We start from the raw sequence: 25,011 nt of genomic DNA, 5'->3' as shown, positions 1-25,011 counted from the left end.
TTCCTTAGTTCTGACATAATCAATTCATCTTCATGAGTCAAGAACTCAATTTTCTTATTTTGATTACTAATCTTAAGACGATTGGAAATTCCTAAACCTAAACTTGCAATAGACCCAAAGATGTTTAATGCAGCAAAAATAAACGGATTTCGTCTTTCTTTATGTTCGTGTCCTACAGTCCACATCAAAAGGTCACGAGCCAAAGATTCTGTATCGTAAGTCTTATTTTGCAAGTCATCAGATAGCATCTCTGCAACTTTTAGTGTCGATCCAAGCGAACTCTCTGTAGTCAAATGAAAATGTCTTCTATGCAACTCATCTAATGCGACAGAAAACCTTGAAATGGCGGTTTTTAAGCTAGTGACATCATTCTCTGGAAGAAAAATTGCTTGCATATTCACTTCTACAACTACGTTGCTCGATGTAACAAAAACGTCTTCTTGTCTTTCAACTATAGTGCCATATTTAAAATCTATACTTTTAGTTTTAGAGCTCATCCCACACGAGAAAAATGTCTGAGCGAACAATATCACTCCCAACAACAAAAAATTAATCTTGGAAACCTATAACGAGAAAAATATATGTAATTACTCCTGTATTAAGAAGAAAACTTTTAATCACACAAATAAAAAGTTTTCCCTCACTTCTTTCCCTCTCTTTTTTTTTTTTTTTTTTTTTTTTTTTTAATTTCTTATGTGAGCCAATGGTACTATTCTCTCATCCGTGGGTTGGGATACGTTTTGAACTCTAAACCTATTGGCCGTTAATGTTTCCAAAATGTTAAATGGGCCTTCAAACTTAGGTGTTAGTTTATAATTGAGTCCTTTATGCACATTTATCTGTATATATACATTATCACCCACGGTATATGTTTTAGTTGGCTTCACTATTTTATCATGATTCCTTTTCATTATGATTTGTGATTCTTCTAAATTCTTTCGAAGGATATCATATCGACTTTTGCTTGCATTTATACATTCTTTTAAAGGATTTGATAGATTAGTTGTAGGCGTTAATATATGGAAAGGCGTTCTAACTGGGGTACCATACAATGCTTCATGCGGTGACATTTTAATTGATATATGATATGAATGATTCAGAGTACTCAGTGCCGCAGATATTGCAATATCCCAGTTGGGGTCTGATCCCCCTAGTGTTACTCTTAATATATTTAAAATCTTCCTATTTGCTCTTTCCACTAGCCCATTTGACTCTGGGTGATATATCATGGTATTTATTTTCTTTATGCTAAGGAATTCACACTATGAGGTAAGAAAGGGATTATTAAATTCACCACCCGAGTCTGAAATTATCATGTGTGGAATTCCATGTTTACAAATGTAACACTCGTAAAACTTCCTAGCGCATTCAATCGCAGTTTTAGTTTTAAGCGCTATTAGTTCTGAATATCGAGCTAAAGCATCTATAATTACTAAGAGGTGCTTATTTCCTCTGTCTGACTCGTAAAATCCTGTTAACAAATCTAAATGTATTCTTTCAAAGGGTTGATTGGGCACGGGATAAGCCCCTAGGCTGACAGGTGTTTTCGTATGCCCTTTGTTTTCCTGACATGTGCGACAATTAGCTATGTGTCTTTTTATATCTGTAAGCATCGTATGCTAATAAAACAATGATTTGGCTTTCAGTGACATTAATGAGAACCCCAGGTGTCCATGTAATGGATTTGCATGCAACCAATTCAGGACAGTGGAAATAAGTGAGATTGGTACTACTACCTGGTCGTTAGTTACATGTGGTGTATTGCAGGTTTTCCTTGTCACAGTCTTACACAGAATATTATCTTTGATTATATAATTCTGCTGCTTATACTTTATATATCCCTTTTCCTTATGATTGCCTTTCAAAGCATTTATAATTGTTTCTATTTTCTGATCTTTTCTTTGCTCAGTCTGTAATAATTCAGCGCTCCAGCCTAAATCTTCTTGTTCAGATATCGTTTTAACAATAGGCATGGATGTTGATATATCTATTAATTCAGCTAAAGGCTCCGTACAAGATGACACGGGGCTGCGTGATAATGCATCCGGAATGATATTTGCTTTCCCAAGTAAATACCCGATTCTTGCGCCAAAATCTTGAATGATCAAATGCCATCAAGTTCGTTTAGGGCTGTGGTTGAAGCCTTTAAAAAACTCGGTTAGTGGTTTATGGTCAGTAAGAACCTTAACGGGATAACCGTAAATTATGAACTTAAAATGCACTAGTGAATTAACAATAGCTAGCCCTTCCTTGTCTATTACTGCATACTTACTTTCAGAAGTTCTCAGTTTTCGAGAATAAAAAGCTATCGGGAAAAATTGTTTATCATATTGCTGAAGCAATACCCCTCCTACTCCTAAGTCTGAGGCGTCTGTTGCAATGAAGAATTCCTTACCGAAGTCAGGAAATTTTAAGATAGGAGAACTACACAGTTCATCTTTCAAGGTATTAAACACCTGTTGATAATGCTCAGACCATATGAAATCTACGCCCTTCTTCGTAAGATCAGTTAAATGAGCGGCTATTATTGAATAGTTGCGTATAAAACGCCTGTAATATCCGCTACAACCCAGAAATTGCTGTATTCCCTTGACATTAGTAGGTATGGGAAAATTACGTATAGCCGACACCTTATCATGGACTACTTTAAGACCTTGGCTTGACACCATGAAACCCAAATATATTCATTCTGTTTTGAAAAATTCACACTTACTAATCTTTACCCTTAAGTTATGTTGTCTTAATCTCTGTAGTACTAGTTCTAACTTACGTAGATGTTCTTCTAAGGTGTTGGAAAAGATTACAAGACCATCCATATAGGCATGCAATATATTCCCTAACAAGTCTCCAAACACTATGTTAATCATTCTTGTAAATGTTATGGGAGCACAACGTAAACCAAAAGGCATCCGTAAAAATTCATAATGTCCCCTGGCTGTGCTGAAGGCTGTGTATGGGATATTACCTTCTTCTAATGATATCCGGTGAAAGCCTTTAAGTAAGTCCAAACTGGTAAAATATTTATTCTGACCTAACAAAGACAAAATATCGTCAGTACATGGCACTGGGAATCGATCAGGGATCGTCTCCTCGTTTAGACGACGGAAGTCGACGCAGATACGCCATGTTCGATCTTTTTTCGGTACAACTATTAACGGAAAATTATAAGGGCTGTTTGATTTCCTAATGACTCCTTCTTCTAGCATTTTACCTACTTCATCATTTATTTCATTCTGGAATTTCATAGGGAGTCTGTACAAGGGTACATAGATAATTTTCTGCTTGTCCTTTAACCTTATTTGATGCTCGATCACATCTGTTTTTCCTAAGGATCCATCCGTAGTGGAAAAAACATCATGATATTTAGTTAAAAGTCCAAAAATTTTCTGCTGAATTTCTTCGTCTTGAATGTCTTTAATGATTTTATTTTTAATAGATTGCAAAAGGGATTCATCCGCAACTGATTGAGAGTGATTGATTTCAGCAATGGTAAGAATACGATGTTTATAAACTTCTACATCCAAGATATGTTGATTTTGTGAATTACTAAAGTGTTATTTAAATGATTACAGACTTCAATATTACATTGTTGATGTGAGCCTACTGTGTAAATAGCTTATGTGACAGACAATCCGTTAGTTTTCAAAGTGTCGGAAAGGATTAATATTTCAGATCCCGGTAATGTTTTCTTTATTTGCACTATTAAATTGGAAGGTACGTTTGACTCGATAGATTGCGTGTAAGATGATATTACGGGTGAACGAGAATTCTGCTGGGTCGAGTATAATATTTCTTTATTAGTGAGACAAGTTATTGGTTCTTCAACGTACGTTACGGTTACATTTGTCGTCGCCTTTTTATCCAAAACTGATTTTAAGGTATTAGAAGACTTATAGAATTTTCCTTAGATATACACGCTGTGCTTGGCAGGGGCTAAGATAATGTTTTGATTTCCCATAGATGGGTATCCTATAATTACAGCTGGATACATATCAATGTTTTGTACAACAACAAATGTATCGGCAAACATGCATTTACCGACTTTGAATTGAACATGAGTTATGCCTATGACATTTAATTCATTATTTCCTATACCCGAGAGTCTTACTCCGGATTTTTCTATCGGAAAGTTCGAAAACAACAAATGATGTGTCCCCAAATCCATGATATTACGTGGACTACCAGAGTCAAAAAATAACATAAAGGATTTGTGTTCTAAATTTACAGCATATAAGGTTGGTCGTAACTCATTTTGGCTTATTATTGTATGAATTCGTTGCAAATCTACGGGAGCATGCACTGTTTTACTTAATTCGGCCGTGTGTTTCATAGGAAAATCTATTGCCTCACAATGATCTGATAAAGCATTAAATTGATTATTCAATACTATTGATGTTGACATGAATGACCTTGACCCAACATCACTCTCTTCCCCACTGGAGTTAATTATGTGGTATTTGCTTTGCTCTGCACATTCTGAAAATTAGTCTGACCTTGCGAGGTCTGGTTTGACGACCCAGGCTCAGCGATATTCGAAGAAGTGTTTGTTTGTTTCGGACTCTGAACTACATTGACATTTCGTTGTTTCTTCTTATTGTTAAAATGATGATTTTTCTTTTTATTTCCATATGGAACTGACTGTGGAATTGACTGTGTATTTCTGGGATTCTGTTGTGTCTTACGCAAGTAACATTGACTGTACGAATGAGTCGAACTATTATGTATCGAACAGAATTTCGTTCTGCAGTCCGCGATTAAGTGACCTTGACGTTTGCAATTATAACACGTCATTCCCGCTACTTGACTATTATTAACTACGTTCACTTGTTGTGGCTTTGTTTCATTCTTTGCAAAAACTTGAGTTAACACGGGATCGAGGTCTGGACACTTAGCCATGTGTTTTTTTATCTGTTTATATACATCCAATTCCGTACTTGCAGGCGTTAACTTTTCATCAAAACACTGCACTAAAGCTTCAGGCAACATAAGTGTCATGCAAGTTAAATACATTAATCGTAAAAAATCTTTCACGGAGATGTTATCTCTAGTAACCCAAGTGGAATTACCTAAAATATCCTGATATTCATTAAGCCTATCAGCTATGAGAGCTGCTCTCTCAATAACATTAAGCTGATTCATAGTGGCTTGATTAAGTGGATTTCTTAACGTTAATACTACATCCAAGGCTTCATCACCCCCATTAGCCCGCGCGTAACCTAACTTTGAAATCATCCCAGGTAACTGCTTCTTGAAATGAAACACCTCTTAAATACACACTCGCATCACCCTTAGAAAAATCTATAAAACTTTTAGCTTCTTGTAATTGTACAAAAGGGTCTACGATTTGTTTGGCATTTAAATGGGCATCGAGGGATGAAATCCATGACTCCACATTTTGAGGCAAGAACCCATTAACCCGACCCTGAAAAGGAAGGATTGCAGACCTGGCATTTACAAGCGTCACAATCGGGAGAGGATTACTCTGTCCTACGCCACTAGGTCTAGGGGTGGGGCTCACAGGGGGCATCATGACTGCTGTATTTCTTTTCCTATCTCTTCGACCCTTGCAATTCTATCAAAATATCTATATGAATACAGACGTCCACTGCGTAAACGCATAAGCTCTGAATGACAAAGATTATAACAAAATTCCCCAAAACAATGCTACTAATCCCAAGACATTTCCCGAGAATTTCTGAAAGAAAACGGAACACAAAGATATTTCCCGAGAATTTCTGAAAGAAAAAGGAATTAGCACAAAGAGAGAAAAAATTCTGGATGAGAATTCGGAGTTGAACACAGTTTCCTTTAATGAAAGGAAAATAAAAGATTAGCAAACCACTCACCCCAGTAATAATCGACTAACGACTCGTGATAACTACACTTCACTGCCCAAACTGAAATGAATTTGAAAATTGTACTTAGCTTTTATATGGTTCTGTGTGATGTCGTCACATCCTCTCTCTCTCTTGATGTTTGGGTGAATGTTTCGTCCGAGTTTCCGTTGAATGTAGTGCTTTCTGGATATGTTTTGTAAGCGTTGAACGTCAGTCCTTGGGTTTCCTAGGATGTTGATTGAAGATCCAGTTCATCAGTTTGTATGTAGATTCATTAACGTTGATTTCTTGAAGATCTTTCTCTCGTTTTTACAGCTTTATTTTTGATTTCTTGAAGATCTTCCTCTAATTCTTAGAGTATTATTATTAATTTCTTGAAGATCTTTCTCTGATTCTTAGAGTTTTAGCGCTGCCACCATTTATTAGTGTGCTACTGTTATTAACAAATTGAGTATGTGTTGTTTGAGATGTTGAGTCTTGAAATAAAGTCCATCATCGTAACTTTAAAATGGTTTATTCTCTAAAAACAACAGTGTTAAACATCTCCATCACAGGAGTGTAGCTGGTTTGGTCGGATGACCAATTCAGGTGAAGTATAGATATGAACTGCCTAAATTATCGATATCACAGATATCGTATGTTTAGTTGTCTCAGCATTTAAACACAATATGTAAACTTTACATTCATCTCGGAAGACACCTGCATCCGGTGACGACACAATCTTTTGTGTTGATGCTTCAGAAAAATGTTACATTGCTGAGGGATGCAAAATACATCCTGTTATGATTTTATCTGACTACAGTAAATCTCACGCTAGCATCTTCATCCACAATGACATATTACGTCATGTGTTTTAAACATGTAATAACTAACTATTACACATTTACGCCTAAGGGCTCTAACAGGGAGAAATAGCCGAGTGAGGAAAAGAAATAAGGAAAGAAATAAACTACAGGGGAAGTAATGGACAATTATAATAAAATAGTCTAAGAACAGTAATAACATTAACATGTATCTTTCATATATAAACTATAAAAACTTTAAAACAACAAGAGGAAGTGAAACAAGATAGAATAGTGCACTCAAGTGTACCCTCAAGCAAGAGAACTCTAACCCAAGAAAGTGGATTACCATGGTGCAGAGGTTATGTTGCTACCCAAGGCTGGAGAACAATGGTTTGATTTTGGAATGTACTTATCCTAGAACAGATGCTTACCATAGCTAAAGAGTCTCTTTTACCGATACCAAGAGGAAAGTAGCCACTGAACAAAAATAGTACAGTAGTCAACCTCTTCAGCGAAGAAGAATTGTTTGGTAATCAAAGTGTTGCCAGGTGTATGAGTGTGAAGAAGTTTCTTCACTACTCTTCTTCTTCATAGTTTATACGTAGACTTTGTTATTGTTCGTGACATCACGGTAGGGAAAAATGTGAGTGATGATTCTTCCATAAGCGAGTGTCTCAAGATTAATACTTTTGTATTCATTTTGTATTCATTATTTTACCTTAAGTATTTAGGTACTTTAAATCTCTTAAATACAACTCAAGTCTGCTAGTCTAGGAGGTATGGTTGTCCACACACGTAAGCCCGACTTGCTAAATTACATTTTAGTTTAATTTTTTGTTTTGTATGTCAGATGTTTAGAATTAGGATTATCTGTGTCCCCTGGAATTGCAAGATTTCTCCTTGTATTCTAAATAAGTATATTGCTTAAAACTCATGAGTCACAGGTGTTTCAAGCCTGTCCTAAATGAGAGTTGGCACCTCAAGACCACTGGCCTACGCATTGAGATGCGCTTTTTTAGGGGGAGGAAGGCGGATGCGGCTGACATGAACTCGACCTGACAAAGTTAAAGGCCATGGTCCTTAGCAGAACTGCCAAGGCAGGTTCAATAGGTCCCAGGGTCAACCTCGTGCTCCTACTCTCCCCTACTAGCCTGTCCCTTTGCACAATAATGAATCAAGATTCCACCAAGGACGAGGTCAAGCAGATAAGTGAGAAAGCAGCTAGTTCCAAAGAAACGTCTGTTCCAGTCTGGAGGCGAGTTGGAATGGGCCATTGACTTCACAAAACAAGTGCTGTAGGCCTAGTGAAGCAAAACTGAAGACCGCCACGCTCAGGACACAGGTGCCCAAAACATATAAAATCTTGATAGTTCAATTAATGGCCATTCCCCCTTCAGATAAGCTTCTATTTGTCTCATAAGTTAAGTTTAGTTACCATTCAGGCATTACATCTTTTGGGCTGCGTGCAGGGAAATTAATGTACTTTTAATTTCTGGTCTTGGTAATTGCTTGAGGTCGCTGACCACATGTTGGGACCTCACACCAGCCTACCGCACAAATTGTTTATCAGAACATTTTGATTTTATTTATTCGGTTTGAGGGTTAATCCCACGAGTTAATTCCGTTTAATATTTTCAATATTTTGTGTTGTAAACTCTGATTCTCTTTTCATTTATCAATTTTGCCATGTGAATAAATCATAATTGAGTTACTCCGATTCTCTTTCTTGCTGTAATAAATTATTTGGAATAGATTACAAACTTTGGTATCTTTAACCCCATTATATGAATTTTACCAATTTATACTATGGGACGGGTCAGAAGTACCCGAGATGTTGTGAGTAACCCACTGTAGATATAGGTAAGTTGGTATCAGCAAGTGTATGCTCTTTAACTTAGTGCTTTGAAGGTGAAGATCCCCATTTAACTTTACTTTATACTTTTATACTCCACTGCTCCCATTTTATTATTGTCTTTAATTACATTAACGTAAGATTCCTGTCCAGCATCTCAGTGGGGTTACTGGGACGGAGTCGGAACAGAGCCTAAGAGTGAGATGACTATAGACCTGACAAAGCTAGAGTAGGTCAATAAATTACTTTTTTTTTCACGTGTGGAGTTCTCCGGCCTCTGGATAGTAAAATTTCCCCATTTAGTATTTAAGAGTGACGGTTAGTAAACTTTGGCAGTAAAGTTATTAGCAGGTTGTTTGTGCCCCGAGTGTAAGTGCTCATTATCCTCCCCTGTCGATCTTTGAGTAACTGCCGTAGGGAGACTTTCCTGGACTAACTAAGTCCCACTCAAACATTTATATAAAAATAAATTCTCCACAATGAGGACAGAGAAGAATGTGGAAAGAATATGTCAGACTATTCGGTGTATGTGTAGGCAAAGAAGAAATGAGCCGTAACCAGATAGGGATCCAATGGAGTACTGGCTGGCCAGCCAAAGGACCCAATAACTCTCTAACGGTAGTATCTCAACGGTGGCTGGTGCCTTCAGGTCAGCTTTGAGGATCTCATTAAAGACTTTGTAATTAGAAAACACTGTAGGAAAAGTAAAATTATGCATAAATAAGAATTACTTCCTTTCTTACCCTCAGAATTGTTTGATTTCGATGGATAAGATTTTATGTTGTTTATATTGAAAAAATGGAGGAAACTTTTCAAATGGAAGTGAAAGTATACAATAATAGATATTATTCACTTTCTTGCTGTTAGTTTGTTTGATTTTGATGGATAAAATCTTGTCTGATTCATTATTTTTACCTTTTTAATTACATACATATGTATGGGGCACCAAAGTCTAAATGGGGCCTCTAAAAGGCTTAATCCAGCCTGCATAATTATACGAGTAACTATTTTTTTGTGATTACGTGTAGATATTCTCAAAAGCAACCTGAAACCTGGTGTGTCTCAAAGATGGGCCTCGCAAGAATTAGTATAGTTTCATATAAGTTACTTGACTCAATTAAAGCAGGTTTCACTTCGATTATTACTACATGCCTAATGTTATAAAAGCAAATTTAATTTATTCAGATTCTCATAGTATATCTTGGATATAATCACCAATCAATGGAAGCGTTCAAATAGTTTGGGTTCAGAAAAATAGATGGTACTAAGCTGTTGTTGTAGATTACTTGCACATAAGTAAAATATTCAGTATATATTTTGATTTTGTGTACTCCTAGTGAGATTATTTGGCTCTTTTTTTTCTATTTTAATGCTAAATCAACTTAACCCTTTATCGTTTTTCATATAATACATAAAAAAAGTTTCTATATCATTCCAGTCGATTTGTTAATCTTAATCACCATCATATAAGGCAACCCAAAAGTAGAACCAAAAATAGGTCATTTCTACTTTAAAGCTTTTATCAAGCAAAGGCTTTTGCTCCATTTCAGATAAACACGACGGATGCAATCCTCATCGCCGTGAGAGAAACAAAAGACAGAGAAACCGTTACAAAGAGCCTTTCTCCTCGTGACCCCAACCAGCCCTGGATAGGCTTAGCCTTCAATCCTCCAAATATGGCCAACGCCATATTCAAAACAAAATTCAGGCACTACAATCAACTTTTTAACCGCACGATGACGTACCGCAGAGATGCCGACATTGTTTTCCTGCACGGATTTATCGCCTCCAAAGAAGACGCTAAGCTGCTCCCACGAACCTGGGTCATCCCTCCCAAAATGAAGATAAAAAACGACTCGAGAAAATTGGCAGTTGCATTCATATCCAACTGCAATGCCATGTCGAAGCGATTGCTGTACTCGCAAAAGTTCCAAAAATATGCTCCACTAGATATTTATGGAAGATGTGGGAACCTGAAATGTGGAGGGTCAATGTACGTAATTCATCGATACAACGCAACGGAAGATCAATGTCTGCAGATCGCTGGCGAAGGATATCTCTTCTACTTTGCTTTCGAGAACAACTTTTGCAAAGATTACATTTCGGAGAAGGCCTACAACCTCCTACATTACTCCATCGTCCCCGTGGTTCGGGGATCAGCAAATTATTCTTCTGTTCTTCCACCAAATTCTTACATCGATGCCAACAACTATTCGCCGAAGGAACTGGCCGACAGATTGCTCTACCTGCAAGCTCATCCCCAGGTAAAAGTCCTCTCTTGATTCTTTGTCTGCCTGTCTATCTGTATGTGTAATCAGCGATTGAAAATTGCAGTTTTGCAAGCTGTGGTCATGACACCAGCAAAATCTCTTGTATTTTTTAATATTATAAACCCACTGGTTATATATTTAGTGACAGTGATCCAGGGCCGTCCAACCCCAACCCGTGGGCTAAAAGTGGCCCGTTTGATTTTGAAAGTAGCCTGTTTGATTTTAACCCTGGATAGGTACGCTCCTCGGACACCCCTTTAAGGGTATTCTCGGTCGCGCGCGACCCCGACGCAAAAAAAAATTCTTGAAAAATCTGTTTTTGCAGTAACCTCCTTTTTTTTTTTGCCAATAAAATATTCAATGAATGCTTAGAACTACTGTAAAGATAAATACTACTCATCTGCAGAAAAACTATTTATTATAAATATTTTAAAAAATTAAGTATAAAAAAAGACCTTACATAAAAATTCATAAAAAAAAATGTATACATATATACACAAATCCTTTTAGGAATTGATTCTTGAATGTTTAGGACACATCTTGATGTATTTTGGATGAAGTCGGACCCATGGAGGTGAAGATCTGAAATGAGAAAAAAAGGGTAACTCTTTTTGGCCAAAAAAATTTATCCAAATTTCATGAATTTTTTTGGGTACCCAAATGAAATAGGAAGTGGCTAATTTTTTTAGGGAATAAACATATGTTATCCTAAAATAGAAATATGTAAAAAAATCTTCATTATTTTGTAAATTACATTTATATCAGGGGCCATATCTAAAGGTAATTTTTTCAGTACTTCAAAATTTCGTAAAAAAAAATACATATATTTAATATATAATATGATATTTATGCAGGTAAAAATATACCAAAATATCACAAATTCTATAGGGAACAAGAATAAATATAGATAGGGCAACTTACGCTTCGGATATGTCCACAAAATGGCCGCCAACCACACTGACTCAGACTCCCTAATCTGCCACCTGAAATGTAGGAAGTGTATGTCAATTTCAAGGTGTTATTTACTAATCTAATTATTCTTGGATATGCATGAAAATTGTATGGTGGATTGCTGGATGATTGTCGATTATTTTACGACTATAAAATTAGAATTCTGACCCAAAAAAAAAAATTTTTGAAGGAAAATAAAATCGAAAAAAAAAATGTAAAACAATATAATATTTTAGCTAAAAAAATTTGATGATATTCAATCAAAAAAGAAGTAAACAAAATTTTCCGACAAATAAACATCTAAATGAATCATTACTCTGATAGTTCCTTAGTACGTAGTAATTTTGAAAGAAATGGGAAAAAACGAAAAAGTGGCAATCGCAGGAAAATCGAACACATACCTATATATACGCCATATCTGGCTAAAAATAAAGATAGGCATGGGTAGCCAGATCATCTAGAAACACTTTCCAACACTATAAAAATATAAGTTTTGCGACACTACTTGCCAATTCCTTACGGTAACATGACTAAGCAAAACAATGCAAAACAAATAAAAAGGGGCACTCGCGAAAAATGGCCAACATTCTTATATACGGCCTTTCAGAAAAAAGAAAATTCAGCCACGTGCTAGGCAAACCATCAAGGCACATTTTCCGACAAATAAACATCTAAATGAATCATTACTCTGTGATAGTTCCTTAGTACGTAGTAATTTTGAAAGAAATGGGAAAAAACGAAAAAATGGCAATCACAGGAAAATCGAACACATACCTATATATATTCCATATCTGGCTAAAAAAAAGATAGGCATGGGTAGCCAGATCATCTAGAAACACTTTCCAACACTATAAAAATATAAGTTTTGCGACACTACTTGCCAATTCCTTACGGTAACATGACTAAGCAAAAAATGCAAAACAAATAAAAAGGGGCACTCGAGGAAAAATGGCCAACATTCTAATATACGGCATCTCAGATAAAAAAAAAGACATGCACGTGTTAGCCCAACCATCAAGGCACACTTTCTAACAAATAAACATGAAAAAAAATCAATAACATACGGCAATTCCTTACTACGTAGTAAATTTTTACAAATATTGAAAAAAAACAGAAATTGGCAACCGCAGGAAAATACCCCACATACCAATATCTACGGCGTATCTGACAAAAACAAAGTCACGCATGGGTAGCCAGATCATCTAGAAACACTTTCCAACACTATAAAAATATAAGTTTTGCGACACCACTTGCCAATTCCTTACGGTAACATGACTAAGCAAAAAAATGCAAAACAAATAAAAAGGGGCACTCGCGGAAAAATGGCCAACATTCTAATATACGGCATCTCAGATAAAAAAAAGATATGCACGTGTTAGCCCAACCTTCAAGGCACACTTTCTAACAAATAAACATGAAAAAAAAATCAATAATATATGGCAATTCCTTACTACCTAGTAAATTTTTACAAATATTGAAAAAAACAGAAATTGGCAACCGCAGGAAAATACCCCACATACCAATATCTACGGCGTATCTGACAAAAACAAAGTCACGCATGGGTAGCCAGATCATCTAGACACACTTTCCAACACTAAAAAAGCAAAAGTTTTGCGACACTATTTGGCAATTTCTTACGGAAAAATGACTTGGCCAAAAAATGAAAAAAACTGAGAAAGGGGCACTCGCGGTAAAATGGTTCTCGTGGTGATGAACGACATTTCAACTAAAGAAAAAATCATGCACATGGTAGCCAAACCATCCACCAAGATTTTCCACAACTGATAACCTATACAAGTTGCACCATTCTACGACAATTTCATAATACGTAATAACTTTGATAATTATGCAACTTACCTTAGAAGGGTAAACTCGGTCGCGCTCAACCCCGACGCGTCTCAGAAATCTGGGAAGGAGTACAGCTACAGCGATGCACATCTGGACACTACTAGAGCGTGTAGGCGAGACACCGACTGCAGGTTGATCACCCACAAATTCAGTCACGGGGGTGAGTCACGTGAGAAAAACATCTTTTGTTTTGACGCTCAGGGTCGCGGACGACCCACCGTACCGTTCCAGGGTTAAAAGTGGCCCGGGCGAGAAAAATAAGTAAAAGTATATTTCTCTTTTTTATATCATGAAAATCCTATTTACTGCTTATCCTGAATAAAAGAAATATTCTTTGCAAAATAAACAACTAAAAAGAAAAGATTCACTGGAGTCTGTTGTGTGTTACATTATATTTTCAAACGATGATTTATTTAAAATAACAAAGCTCATCACATAGAATGCTGTACTAGTAACTGGGCTCCGTTTTAAACTCGTTTCAACACAGTTTCCTTCCCTTCTTTTATTCCCATCGGAATTAGAATGATCTTATGTACAAAGGATATGCAGGTCTTCATACCAGTGTGTCACTGAAGTGTCTGGAAATGTGAACGCTTATGCGAATGTAAAGAGGATTTCAGATAAAATAAAAAACGAAAACCACAATGTCACAATTTATACAAGCGAGGAGGAGGAGGGCCGCACTATAGATTTGTAGTGTAGATTTAAGTGTACTGCTTGACCCGTACAAGCCAAATAAACTCATTGAATCTCAAATTTCAAGTAAGGCAAAAATTATAGCAGATTTGTGCAGACATATATACAAATATATAAGTCAAAACTGGATATGTGCATTGAGCAAATAGAAGAGAGGGATTTAAATCCCTTTCCAACATTAAAACACCCTGAGCCTCATGAAGTAATTGGTTTTTCTGAATTGCGAGAATTTAGAATTCAGTATAACAATAGGTTTGCTGACTTTGATCAGTATGAATTTTGCTTTCAGTTTTTACATTCACCACGTGGCTACAGTCGAGATGTGTGTAAGTTGTCAGCTGAATCCAAAATCAATGTACCTTTGTTTTATGAAGAATTAATTAAAATAAAAAATAATTATGCCCATCAAGATGTGAAATTCGATTTTTGGACCCAAATACCCTGCTCATAGGATTACCCATACATTTCTGATTATGTGTCAAAACCATTGTCAATTTTTAGTTCAGCTTAGCTCTGTGATAACACATTTTCATTCATAAAAGTATTAAAGTCAATATTACTATCCGCAATTACTGACGTAAATCTTGAGCCCGAATTAATATGTGCTATCACTGATTTTCACCCTGATTTTTTTTAAATAATAAAGTCAAGCTATTATCAGCATGCTCAATAAATTTACCTTTGTTTGAATTTGATACACTCTTGTTTGCCCTCTTTAAGATATATTTCTTTGAATTCCTCTAAAATGAGTCATTTTCAAATCAATAATTTGTATCTATTTATCTATCTATCTATCTATCTATCGATCTATCTATATATATATATATATATATATATATATATATATATATATATATATATATATATATATATATATATATATATATATATATATATATATATATATATATATATATATATATATATATATATATATATATATATATATATATATATATATATATATATATATATATATATATATAATATAATATATATAGTGTGTATATAAATATATATATATATATATATATATATATATATATATATATATATATATATATATATATATTTATATATTAATATATATATATATATATTTATATATATATATATATATATATTCTTACAAAGCTGGTCTTCATGAAAGTAGAATATCATATTCATGTATATTATTTGTATATTGAAAAGATGTATAGCCAGCTCGTAAGACGAGTTCCACTCACGTAAGGTTAAGTAATGTATGTAAATTACATAAGACTGTCATCATTCCTTTAATTATATTTTCATTCAGTTCCGTATATGTAAATTGACATTATTTTAAAGAATTAAATTTTCATTTCATGTAGTTTTGTAACAAAGTCTTATGTAGTCTTGTTAAAAAGTATGCTGTATGACACACACACTTGGGATTGCTTCATGTTTCCAAGTGGTTGGAAGTTCCAGGAAGGTTCTTGACTCAAAATTATTCTTTTTTTTTAATGTTACGAGAGGAGGGGGCTAGAGTTAGCTGAGAGAGAGTTGCCTTGCAAGCACCATTAGAATCCCCTGATTAAGAACTGAAGTAAGAGCATGATTTAAGAATAGTTCCTGGTAAAAGTTTTTGTTTTAAATGTAACGTAAAGAGACCTTTTAGATATTCAGTGTTCATTATATTATTGTCTGGGAGTTGCGCATCATTCTCAGAGCTCAGAAGTATTTCTCTTGCATGTCAGATTATGCAATATATAGCAGGTGAGTTTGGGAGGTCGGGAATTTACATAATTCGCTATTCGTAATATATATTTATTAGTGCCCAGACCCTGGGATTGAGCGGGTCTGTTTTAGATATTGGTGATAAGAGGGTCATGTTTTTTATCAAAAGTTTAATCAATTTAGTGTTGATAGGGTTCTGAGTATTGATAAGATATATTTTTTGGAGTGGTATAACTTTTTGTAAATTACAAGATGTAGCAATTAAATATACAGGAGTTTTTGGAAAACTCAATTGTTCAGGAATTGTCGGAAGCTAATGTAACTAAAGCTCAGTGACTCGCTATTTTAATGACATATGGTGGCCATGTAACTGGTGGAATGATTAAATCCCAAATCAAGTGACTAGCCTTAGAAGCGTTGATAAACTCAGGAAAGTTGCCAGAAGAAGATATTGCAGCAGCTCGCGATCTTTTGGAGAAAGCTGAAGCAGAATTCGTAGAAAAGCAAGGATCAGAGGACCAAAAAACTGAAGAAACGAAAACAGAAACATATGTAGAGGCTGAGATTAGATGAATTGCAGCGGAAGAGAATTTGATTAAATTGAAGATGATGGCAGAATGGGAAGAAAGAAAGATGGAAGAGGCAAGAGAAATTGCAAGACAAGAGAGAGAAGCAAGGTAAATGGAAGCAAGAGAAATTGCAAGACTGGAAGAAAGAGAGAGAGAAGAGGCAAGACGGGAAGAAAGGGTGAGAGAAGAAGCAAGAGAAATTGCAAGATGGGAAGAAAGAGAGAGAGAAAAGAAGTAAGAGAACTAGCAAGACATGCCAGGGAAATGGAAGCAAGAGAAATTGCAAGACTGGAAGAAAGAAAGAGAGAAGAGGCAAGACGGGAAGAAAGGGTGAGAGAAGAAGCAAGAGAAATTGCAAGATGGGAAGAAAGAGAGAGAAAAGAAGCAAGAGAACTAGCAAGACATGCCAGGGAATTGGAACTGTTGAATGCTCTTGCAAGGTCGTCAACTAAGACAGATGTGACCCCTGCTATGCATGATCTCATGTTTAATGTGGCGAATGCACATAGATTGATCCCAAAATTCACAGAAGCTCCCGACGAGTTCTTCGATCATTTTGAAATGGTCGCGTAGACGATAGAATGCCCAGAAGATAAATGGTCTGTGTATTGCAGTGTCCTTATTGGAAAAGGACACAGTGCATATCTTGCCTTGTCGCAGGAGCAGAGGAAGGAGTATCAAGAAATTATGAGGAGTGTGTTGCAAATGTATCAGATGACCACTGAATACTATAATGAAAGTTTCTGAAGTTTGCGGAAGGACGAGAAAATGGCTTTCCTGGATTACGCTTATCAGGTACGGCGATGTTTTAAGAGATGGTTACTGGCAGCCAAAGTGAGAGAGATAGATGATTAAGAAGAACTGATAGTGCTGGAACAATATTTACAAGAATTCCTATATATATTCGAACATCCTTATGAGAGAGAGAGAGGTGAAGAAACTTGATAGAGCCGGTTTGCTGAGTGAAGATTATAATATTAGTCGTAAACCCTCCTCGGGTATGAAGCTTCAACCGTCGTTCCGACCAAGTGTTAAGTATTTGCCGAACCATGGAAACCAGTTCAGTAATAACTGTGGGAACAAGTTCAATAGCTACAGCAGAAATACCACAGGTATTATTCCAAAGCAGAATGTGCAAAATATGATGGTACCACAAAAACGATTGTCGAATCATCCTCCTTCGGGCGTTGTGAAAGATGTGCAGAACATTAGTATTGTCTGTTATAAATGTGCTAAAAAAGTCCATATCAGTAAGGAATGTTGGTCAAACCAACCGACAGCAGTCGCCCAAGTGGTTAAGGGTAATTCAAATCTACAGAATACGAAGGAGAAGAATCAAACAGGAAAGGTCGACGAGAAGATAAACCAAAAAACATTTACATGACAAACAGGAACACCCCTAACAGAGTGGATGCCTTTAAACCATATATTTATGAAGGTATATTAGCCACTCCGGATGGGAGCAAGCAGATCCCGGCCAAGATATGAACTACGACTGAACTCGAGAAGGACTACCCGTTACTCCCATTTCCCGTTTGAAACTGTCATGCAAGTTGGTGACATGTCAGTTTGATTTTGTGGTAAAGGATTCATTGGCTGTTGAAGAAATGGAAGTCCTACTGGGAAATAAGGTTGGTGGAGCGCCATTTGTGCCTTGTCCCGTTGTAACGGAGAAATCACTGAAGTATAGTCCTACGACTGAACTCGAGAAAGACTACCCGTATCTGTTTCCTAGTTGTGAGACGGCTAGGAGTATGACAAAGAAAGTAGCTGTAGAAGAAGAGAAAGAAATTGAAGGAAGGATGAACTTGGAGGATTTATTCACAGAAAAAGAGGTTTCCCATGATAGTACGCAAGAGGAGAGCTCCAGAGAGATACTAAAAGAAGAGGAACGACACACGAATGAACAGGAAGACAAGGAAGCATTGGATTTGAAAGAAATAGAAAACTCAGTGTTAGAAGTAGGACAAGTGAGTTGGAAACGGCTGATAGGATTGCAACGGAAGGATGCGACGTTAACAGAATTAATGTACTGTGGGGTGGTTGAGATGGAGGTATAGCAGTCTCCTACCAGTTTTTACCTCAAGGATGGACTGCTTATGAGGAAGCATAGACTCCCTGACATCCCTGTGAATGACGAATGGGGCATATGCCGTCAGATATTGATTCCTGTACCGCTGAGAAGACAAGTGATCACCATAGCCCATGAGACGGTATACATGGGAATAAGAAAGATGACGGAGAAGATTATGAGACACTTTTTCTGGACTGGCATGCATAAGGATGTGAGCCAGTTTAGCCATGCATGTCACGTTTGTCAAATGACTGGAAAGCCTAACGAATACATCAAGAAAGCTCCATTACAACCGATTGAAGTACGAGGAGAACCCTTCAGTAAGATAATAATCGACATTGTACGACCATTACCGAGATCGAAGAAAAGCCACAAATATATGTTAACTTTAATGTGTCCAGTGACCAGATGCCCAGAAGCCATACCCGTCAGGAATATAAGTGTCAAAGTAATCACTGAGAAGTTATTAGACTTTTTTACCAAGTTTGGTATTCCGGAAATCGTTCAGAGTGACCAAGGAACAATTTTCCCGTCAAAAATGTTTCAGGAAGTGAAACAGTTGGATATGAAACAACAACTGTCTACTGCTTATCACCTGTAGACCCAAGGTTCATTATAAGGAATTTCATCAAACCCTAAAGAGTATGTTAACCAAGTACTGCAACGAAACAGGAAATGAATGGGACATCGGACTACATTCAATGTTATTTGAGGTATGCAATACTTATCAAGAAAGCATGGGATGTAGCCCAAATAAAATGGTATTCAGACGAGAAGTAAGAGGACCGATTAAAATGTTGGCAGAAAAATGGAAAGAAAGAGAGGAAATAGATGGAGAATATGTCAAGAATTTGAGGAAAAGGATCTGCGAGATAAGAAAACTTTCCCTAGAAAACCTGAAAACGAGCCAAGGAAAAATGAAGAAAAGGTCTGATATGAAATGTAAGGACTGACAGTTTACGGTAGGACAACAGGTGTTGGTTATTTTACCGATAAGGAGATTCCCTCTCACCAACAAGTTCCAAGAACTATTCACGATTTTTTAGAACATCAGTGACCGGACCTACGTCATCGAACCCCCAGAAAGAGAGGAAATGGATGGAGAATATGTCAAGAATTTAAGGGAAAGGATCTGCGAGATAAGAAAACTTTCCCTAGAAAACCTAAAAATGAGCCAAGGAAAAATTAAAAGGTTTGATATGAAAAGTAAGGACTGACAGTTTACGGTAGGACAACAAGTATTGGTTTTCTTACCGGTAAGGAGATTCCCTCTCACCAACAAGTTCTAAGAGCTATTCCGGATTTTTTAGAACATCAGTGACCGGACCTACGTCATCAAACCCCCAGGAAGAAGGAAAAGCCATACAATACCAAAGCTTCACAGGTATGTATCACGCAAACCATTCCATCCACGGAAAACGACGATGGATATAAGGTAGGGGCAGTAAGCAAGGTGAATAATTCATCCTTCATTAGGAACTTAGAAGAGAAATTAACTCATTTGAACAAGGAGCAGCAAGAGGATTTAAGCCTATTGATTAAAAGTTTCCCTGAAATTGTCTCAGACGTCCCAAAACAAACCAACTTGACGAGGTGTGAGATACACCTTAAGACCACGGAAAGATCATTCGAACAACGCGCTTATCGACTGTTGCCGTATCACCGAGAAGTCATTAGAAAAGAAGTGGACTATTTGTTACAAAACGGATTAGCCAAACAAAGCTCTAGCCCTAACAGTTCTCTGTCCTTTCTCGTGAAAAAACTCGACGGATCTTTCAGGATGTGTAAGGACAATCAAAAGTTGAATTCAATCAGTGTGGCCAACAATTATCCACAGCCACTTATAGACCAACTACTCGACAACATTGGACAAGTGAGGTTCGACTCTAAGATCGATTCGTTAAAAGGCTATTATCAAATTCCTTTGGACAACAACGCAAAATTATTATCAGCTTTTATAACCCCGTTTGGGTCGTATCAATACACAGTCATGCCATTTGGTCTCATGAATGCACCCGCTACATTTCAATGAGTCATGGATAACCTTCTAGGCATATATCTCGACGATATTGTAATATATTCATCGACCTGAGAAGAACATCTTCGAATTATAGAGAAGGTGTTTCAAACGCTGCGAGGAGCACATCTGACGATTAACCTGGAGAAGAGCGAATTTGGAAAGGCAACAGTTCAGTACTTTGGATTTGAAATCGGAAGAGGGAAAATCGATATGGTAGCCGCTAACATCGAAGGAATAAGGAAAACTTCACCCACCACAATGGGGAAGTAATTACAACGATTTTTAGGAATGCCAGGAATCTACAGACGGTTTTGTCTGAATTTTTCAGCTGTAGTCGCTCCCTTGACAGATTTGACTAGCCCCAATAAAAAGTTTGTATGGACCAGCGAGTGCCAGGAATCCTTCGACAGGATGTAGACCATAATAACTTCAAAACCAATGCTGCAAGCACTGGATTTCAACAAGAAATTCCTTATCCAAGTTGATGTGTTGGATAATGGGATTTGAGCTGTCCTATTGCAAGAAGACAAGGAAAGAATTCTTCACCCCGTCTATTTTTTGTCATCGAAGCTGAAGAAACATCAACGAGCCTACTTGACAGAAACTGCTAGCGCTAATCATAGAGATAGGGAACTTTGAGGTGTATGTAAATAGACTACAGAATGAAGAAATTATGGCTTATTCAGATCACAATCCTTTAACTTTTGTTAATAAAATGAAGAATAATAATCAAAGGTTAACTAGATGGTCATTATGTTTGCAACCATATTGTATTAATGTAAAGCATATATCAGGTAAAGATAACATGGTTGCAGATTATGTATTTCGGGCTGAATTGGTGAATTCTGCCCCGGAATAAATAATCTTTTTCGGGGGAGCTATCTTAATAAGCTGGTCTTCATGAAAGTAGAATATTTTATTCACATATTTTATTTATGTATTGAAGAGATGTATAGCCAGCTCGTAAGGTGAGTTCCACTCCTGTAGGATTAAGTAATGTATGTAAATTACATAAGCCTATCATCATTCCATTAATTGCATTTTCATTCAGTTGTGTATATGTAAATTTACGTTATTTTAAAGAATTAAATTTTCATTTCACGTAGTTTGTTATGAAATCTTATGTAACTTGTTAAAAGGTATGCTGTATGAAACACACGCTAGGGCTTGCATCATGTTGGAAGTTGCAGGAAGGTTCTCGACTAAAAATTATTCATTTTTTCAATGTTACGAGAGGAGGGGGCTGGAGTTAGCTGAGAGAGAGCTGCCTCGTAAGCACTGTTAGTAGCTCTTCCTCAAATTACTAAGTTGGCAACCTTACGCTGCTAGAGCTATGCCCCCACGCTTCGAGAATGATTTACTAGAAATTTCTAGATTGAATTCAGTCAATATTTAAGGGCCTAGCAATGCATAGGCAGCAGATAGAAGAGATCCAGCCTATCCATATGAAAGAGTCAACGTCCACCAGCCCTCTCTCCAGCCACTATTATAATTATTTCAGAGCTTTGATCGTATCCCCTGACTAAGAATCAAAGTAAGAGCTTGATTTAAGAATAATTCCTAATAAAAGTAAAGTAATTACCCAGTTTTTGTTTTAAGTGTAAAGTGTGATGTTTGGCCTACATCACACTTACATATCAGCTTGCTAAAATGGAATGATAATGTATATTGTTAGTTAAGAATATTCCTAGTCCAGCATCATCGCCAACTTCTCTTCTGGTTGGATGGGATATAATCAGAGACTTCTTATTAAAATACGTTTAATTTCTCTCAAGCTTACATCTCTGATCTTCTCTAACAACTTGTGAGTTTCGAGTGAGAATATGTAAACTAAACTCGTACACATACATAAAAAAATAACAAATAAGCATCTCTCCGTAAAGATTGGATCCTACTGCAATACAAAAGTAAGAAGAAACACATCCTAACTCTAGGACAACTGATTAATGATTAAATCCTTCATAACATACGCTAGTACACCTATTCTGTATGTATAAACATATTCTATCAATGCAATACTGTGCAACATTACTCTTAATACCCATAGTGCATATAGTATTACAATACAAAATACATAACAGTCTCCTCCCCCTTAACTTTACATTGTACAAAACTTTACAAATCTAATCTCTCAGGGGGCTTCCCTCTATTCATCCTACAGGGAATTACTCTAACTTCATCCTGTACTGGTACAAGAATAGATTCTGAATCTACACCTGATGTTTGAGCATCTTGGTTAATATTTGATTTAACTACTTCTGAAAATGTTCCATCTATAACATTCACATGATCTACAGCATTTTTATTTAACAGCTGTAATTGATCAACATAACGTTTTACAATATTTCCACCAACTTGAACATCATAAAGTAAATTTCCTATCTCTTTTACAATTTCTCCTGGTATCCACTTTTCTTGCCATGACATTAGAATAAGGGGAAAAAATGTCCTACTTTTGGGAGACTTTCAAATTGCTTATACTTGGATACAACAAATCTAACTTACATCTAATCCTCCTCCCCATCAACAAATTAAATGATGTCACACCTGTTGTGCTGTGCAGTGTTGTTCTATAAGACAATAAAAACTTTGACACATCAAAAATATGTTATTTATATTTGCTTTTCTACACTTTGCTATGCTTAAATGCTTGAACAAATCTTTCACCCTCTCCATTCGTGGAAGGATGATTCGTTGCTGAAAATGTATATTTAATACCATTCACTTAACAAAACTCTGGAATATCCTGTGAGGTAAACTGTGGACCATTATCAGTTATAATTCTTTCTGGAATTCCATGTGTAGAAAAAAATTCCATTAGATCTTTAACTGCTGCGTAAGATGTTATTGCCTTTATTGGAATTACTTCTGACAACTTACTGTAAGCATCTACAATTATCGAAAACAAATAACCTAAGAAAGAACCTGCAAAATCTATGTGAACTCTTTGCCATGGATACCTTGGTAATTCCCATGGGTGCATTTTAGCAAATAGAGGATTGTTCTGTTGCATAAAAAAATTCATACAATTTCTTACAAAAAAATTCAATATCTCTATCTACACCTGGCCACCAGATAAAAGACCTTGCAATAGACAATACCTTGGTGATCAGCATGTATTTCAGACAAAACCTTATTCTCCAGTGAACTAGGAATGATTACTCTTCACCCTTTCATTATACAACCTTGTGCCATGCCCAATTCACTCCCTATATCTTTATAGGGTTTACAATTTACATTATTTCCACATAAGTCCCTACCTGTCATTAAATTCTCTAAAACCTTACTAAGTATTGGGTCTTTCTTGGTATTGTGTGCAATATCCTTTGCTGTAATGGGTACATCATATACTGAAACTAGTAATATACTGTCATCATATCTTCTGGTGGTTTGCCTACTGGAAATCTGGATAAAGCATCTGCATTATCCATCTTTGATGTAGGACAATATTCTATATCATAGTTATATGCGGTTAATGTAATTACCCAACGTTGTAATCTTGTGCTACCAACGTACGTAAACTTGCTTTTGGACCCAATATAGCTAATAGAGGTTTATGATCTGCAACAGTGTGAACCTTTTCCTTCCATAAAGATACATATGAAATTTCTAAACTCCAAACACTAATGCTAAGCCTTCTTTTTCTATTTGAGAGTAATTCCTTTCTGCCTCATTCAATACTCTAAAAGAAAAATAAATTGGAGTTTCTGTTCCATCCGGCATTACATGAGATAATACTGCGCCTAAACCTATGTTCGATGCATCACAAACTAATTTAACTGGTAAATCCATTTGATAATGTACTAGAAATGTAGGTGATGTTATTTCTTGCTTGATACTTTCAAAAAATTCCTGACAATCTTTTGTCCAATTCCACTCTACACCCTTATTCAGTAAATTATACAATGGATGTGCGATTGTAAATAAATTCTGAATGAAATCTCCATAAAATGTTACTAAACCTAAAAATTATTGTAATTTCTAAAATTTTCTGGAACCTTCATTGATATCACTGCTTTAATGTTCTCCTTAGTCTTGTGAATACATTTGCCATATATTACAAAACCTAAGTATTCCACTGAATCAACTTCTAGAATACATTTATTCCTATTAACTCTCATAATATGTCCCTTCAATTTCTTCAGATATGCCTGTAATCTTTCTCTTTGTTCTCTTTAATCTTTACCAGAGACTAAAATATCTATGAAGATGAATACTCCTTGCTGGACTGCTTACGACTCCATAAGGCAATCTCTTTAGCCTATACAAACCTAGGAGTACTATCTGATTTTAAAACTAAAATTGCCTTTGCGTTCTTTACTGTACCAACTTTATCTTCAAATACGTCTTGAAACTCTGATAGAATATTATCCACAGACACTTCATTCTTTTGTTCATTTTGTGTACCAGTAAC

The 25,011-nt window shown here is 36.1% G+C and overlaps 1 protein-coding gene across 1 annotated transcript in view; it reads left to right on the top strand.

Annotated features, from left to right (window-relative positions):
* LOC137646789 (alpha-(1,3)-fucosyltransferase C-like) overlaps positions 1–25,011 on the top strand; it is an 84,127-nt gene that overhangs the window by 29,326 nt on the left and 29,790 nt on the right. The window contains exon 3 of the mRNA XM_068379876.1: positions 10,025–10,738. Coding sequence (XP_068235977.1) covers positions 10,025–10,738 — 714 coding nt within the window. The remainder of the gene's footprint in view (positions 1–10,024; positions 10,739–25,011) is intronic.

Source organism: Palaemon carinicauda, chromosome 9, assembly GCF_036898095.1.
Source record: "Palaemon carinicauda isolate YSFRI2023 chromosome 9, ASM3689809v2, whole genome shotgun sequence".
Taxonomy (NCBI): domain Eukaryota; kingdom Metazoa; phylum Arthropoda; class Malacostraca; order Decapoda; family Palaemonidae; genus Palaemon; species Palaemon carinicauda.
This window is presented reverse-complemented; position numbering and strand designations above follow the sequence as displayed.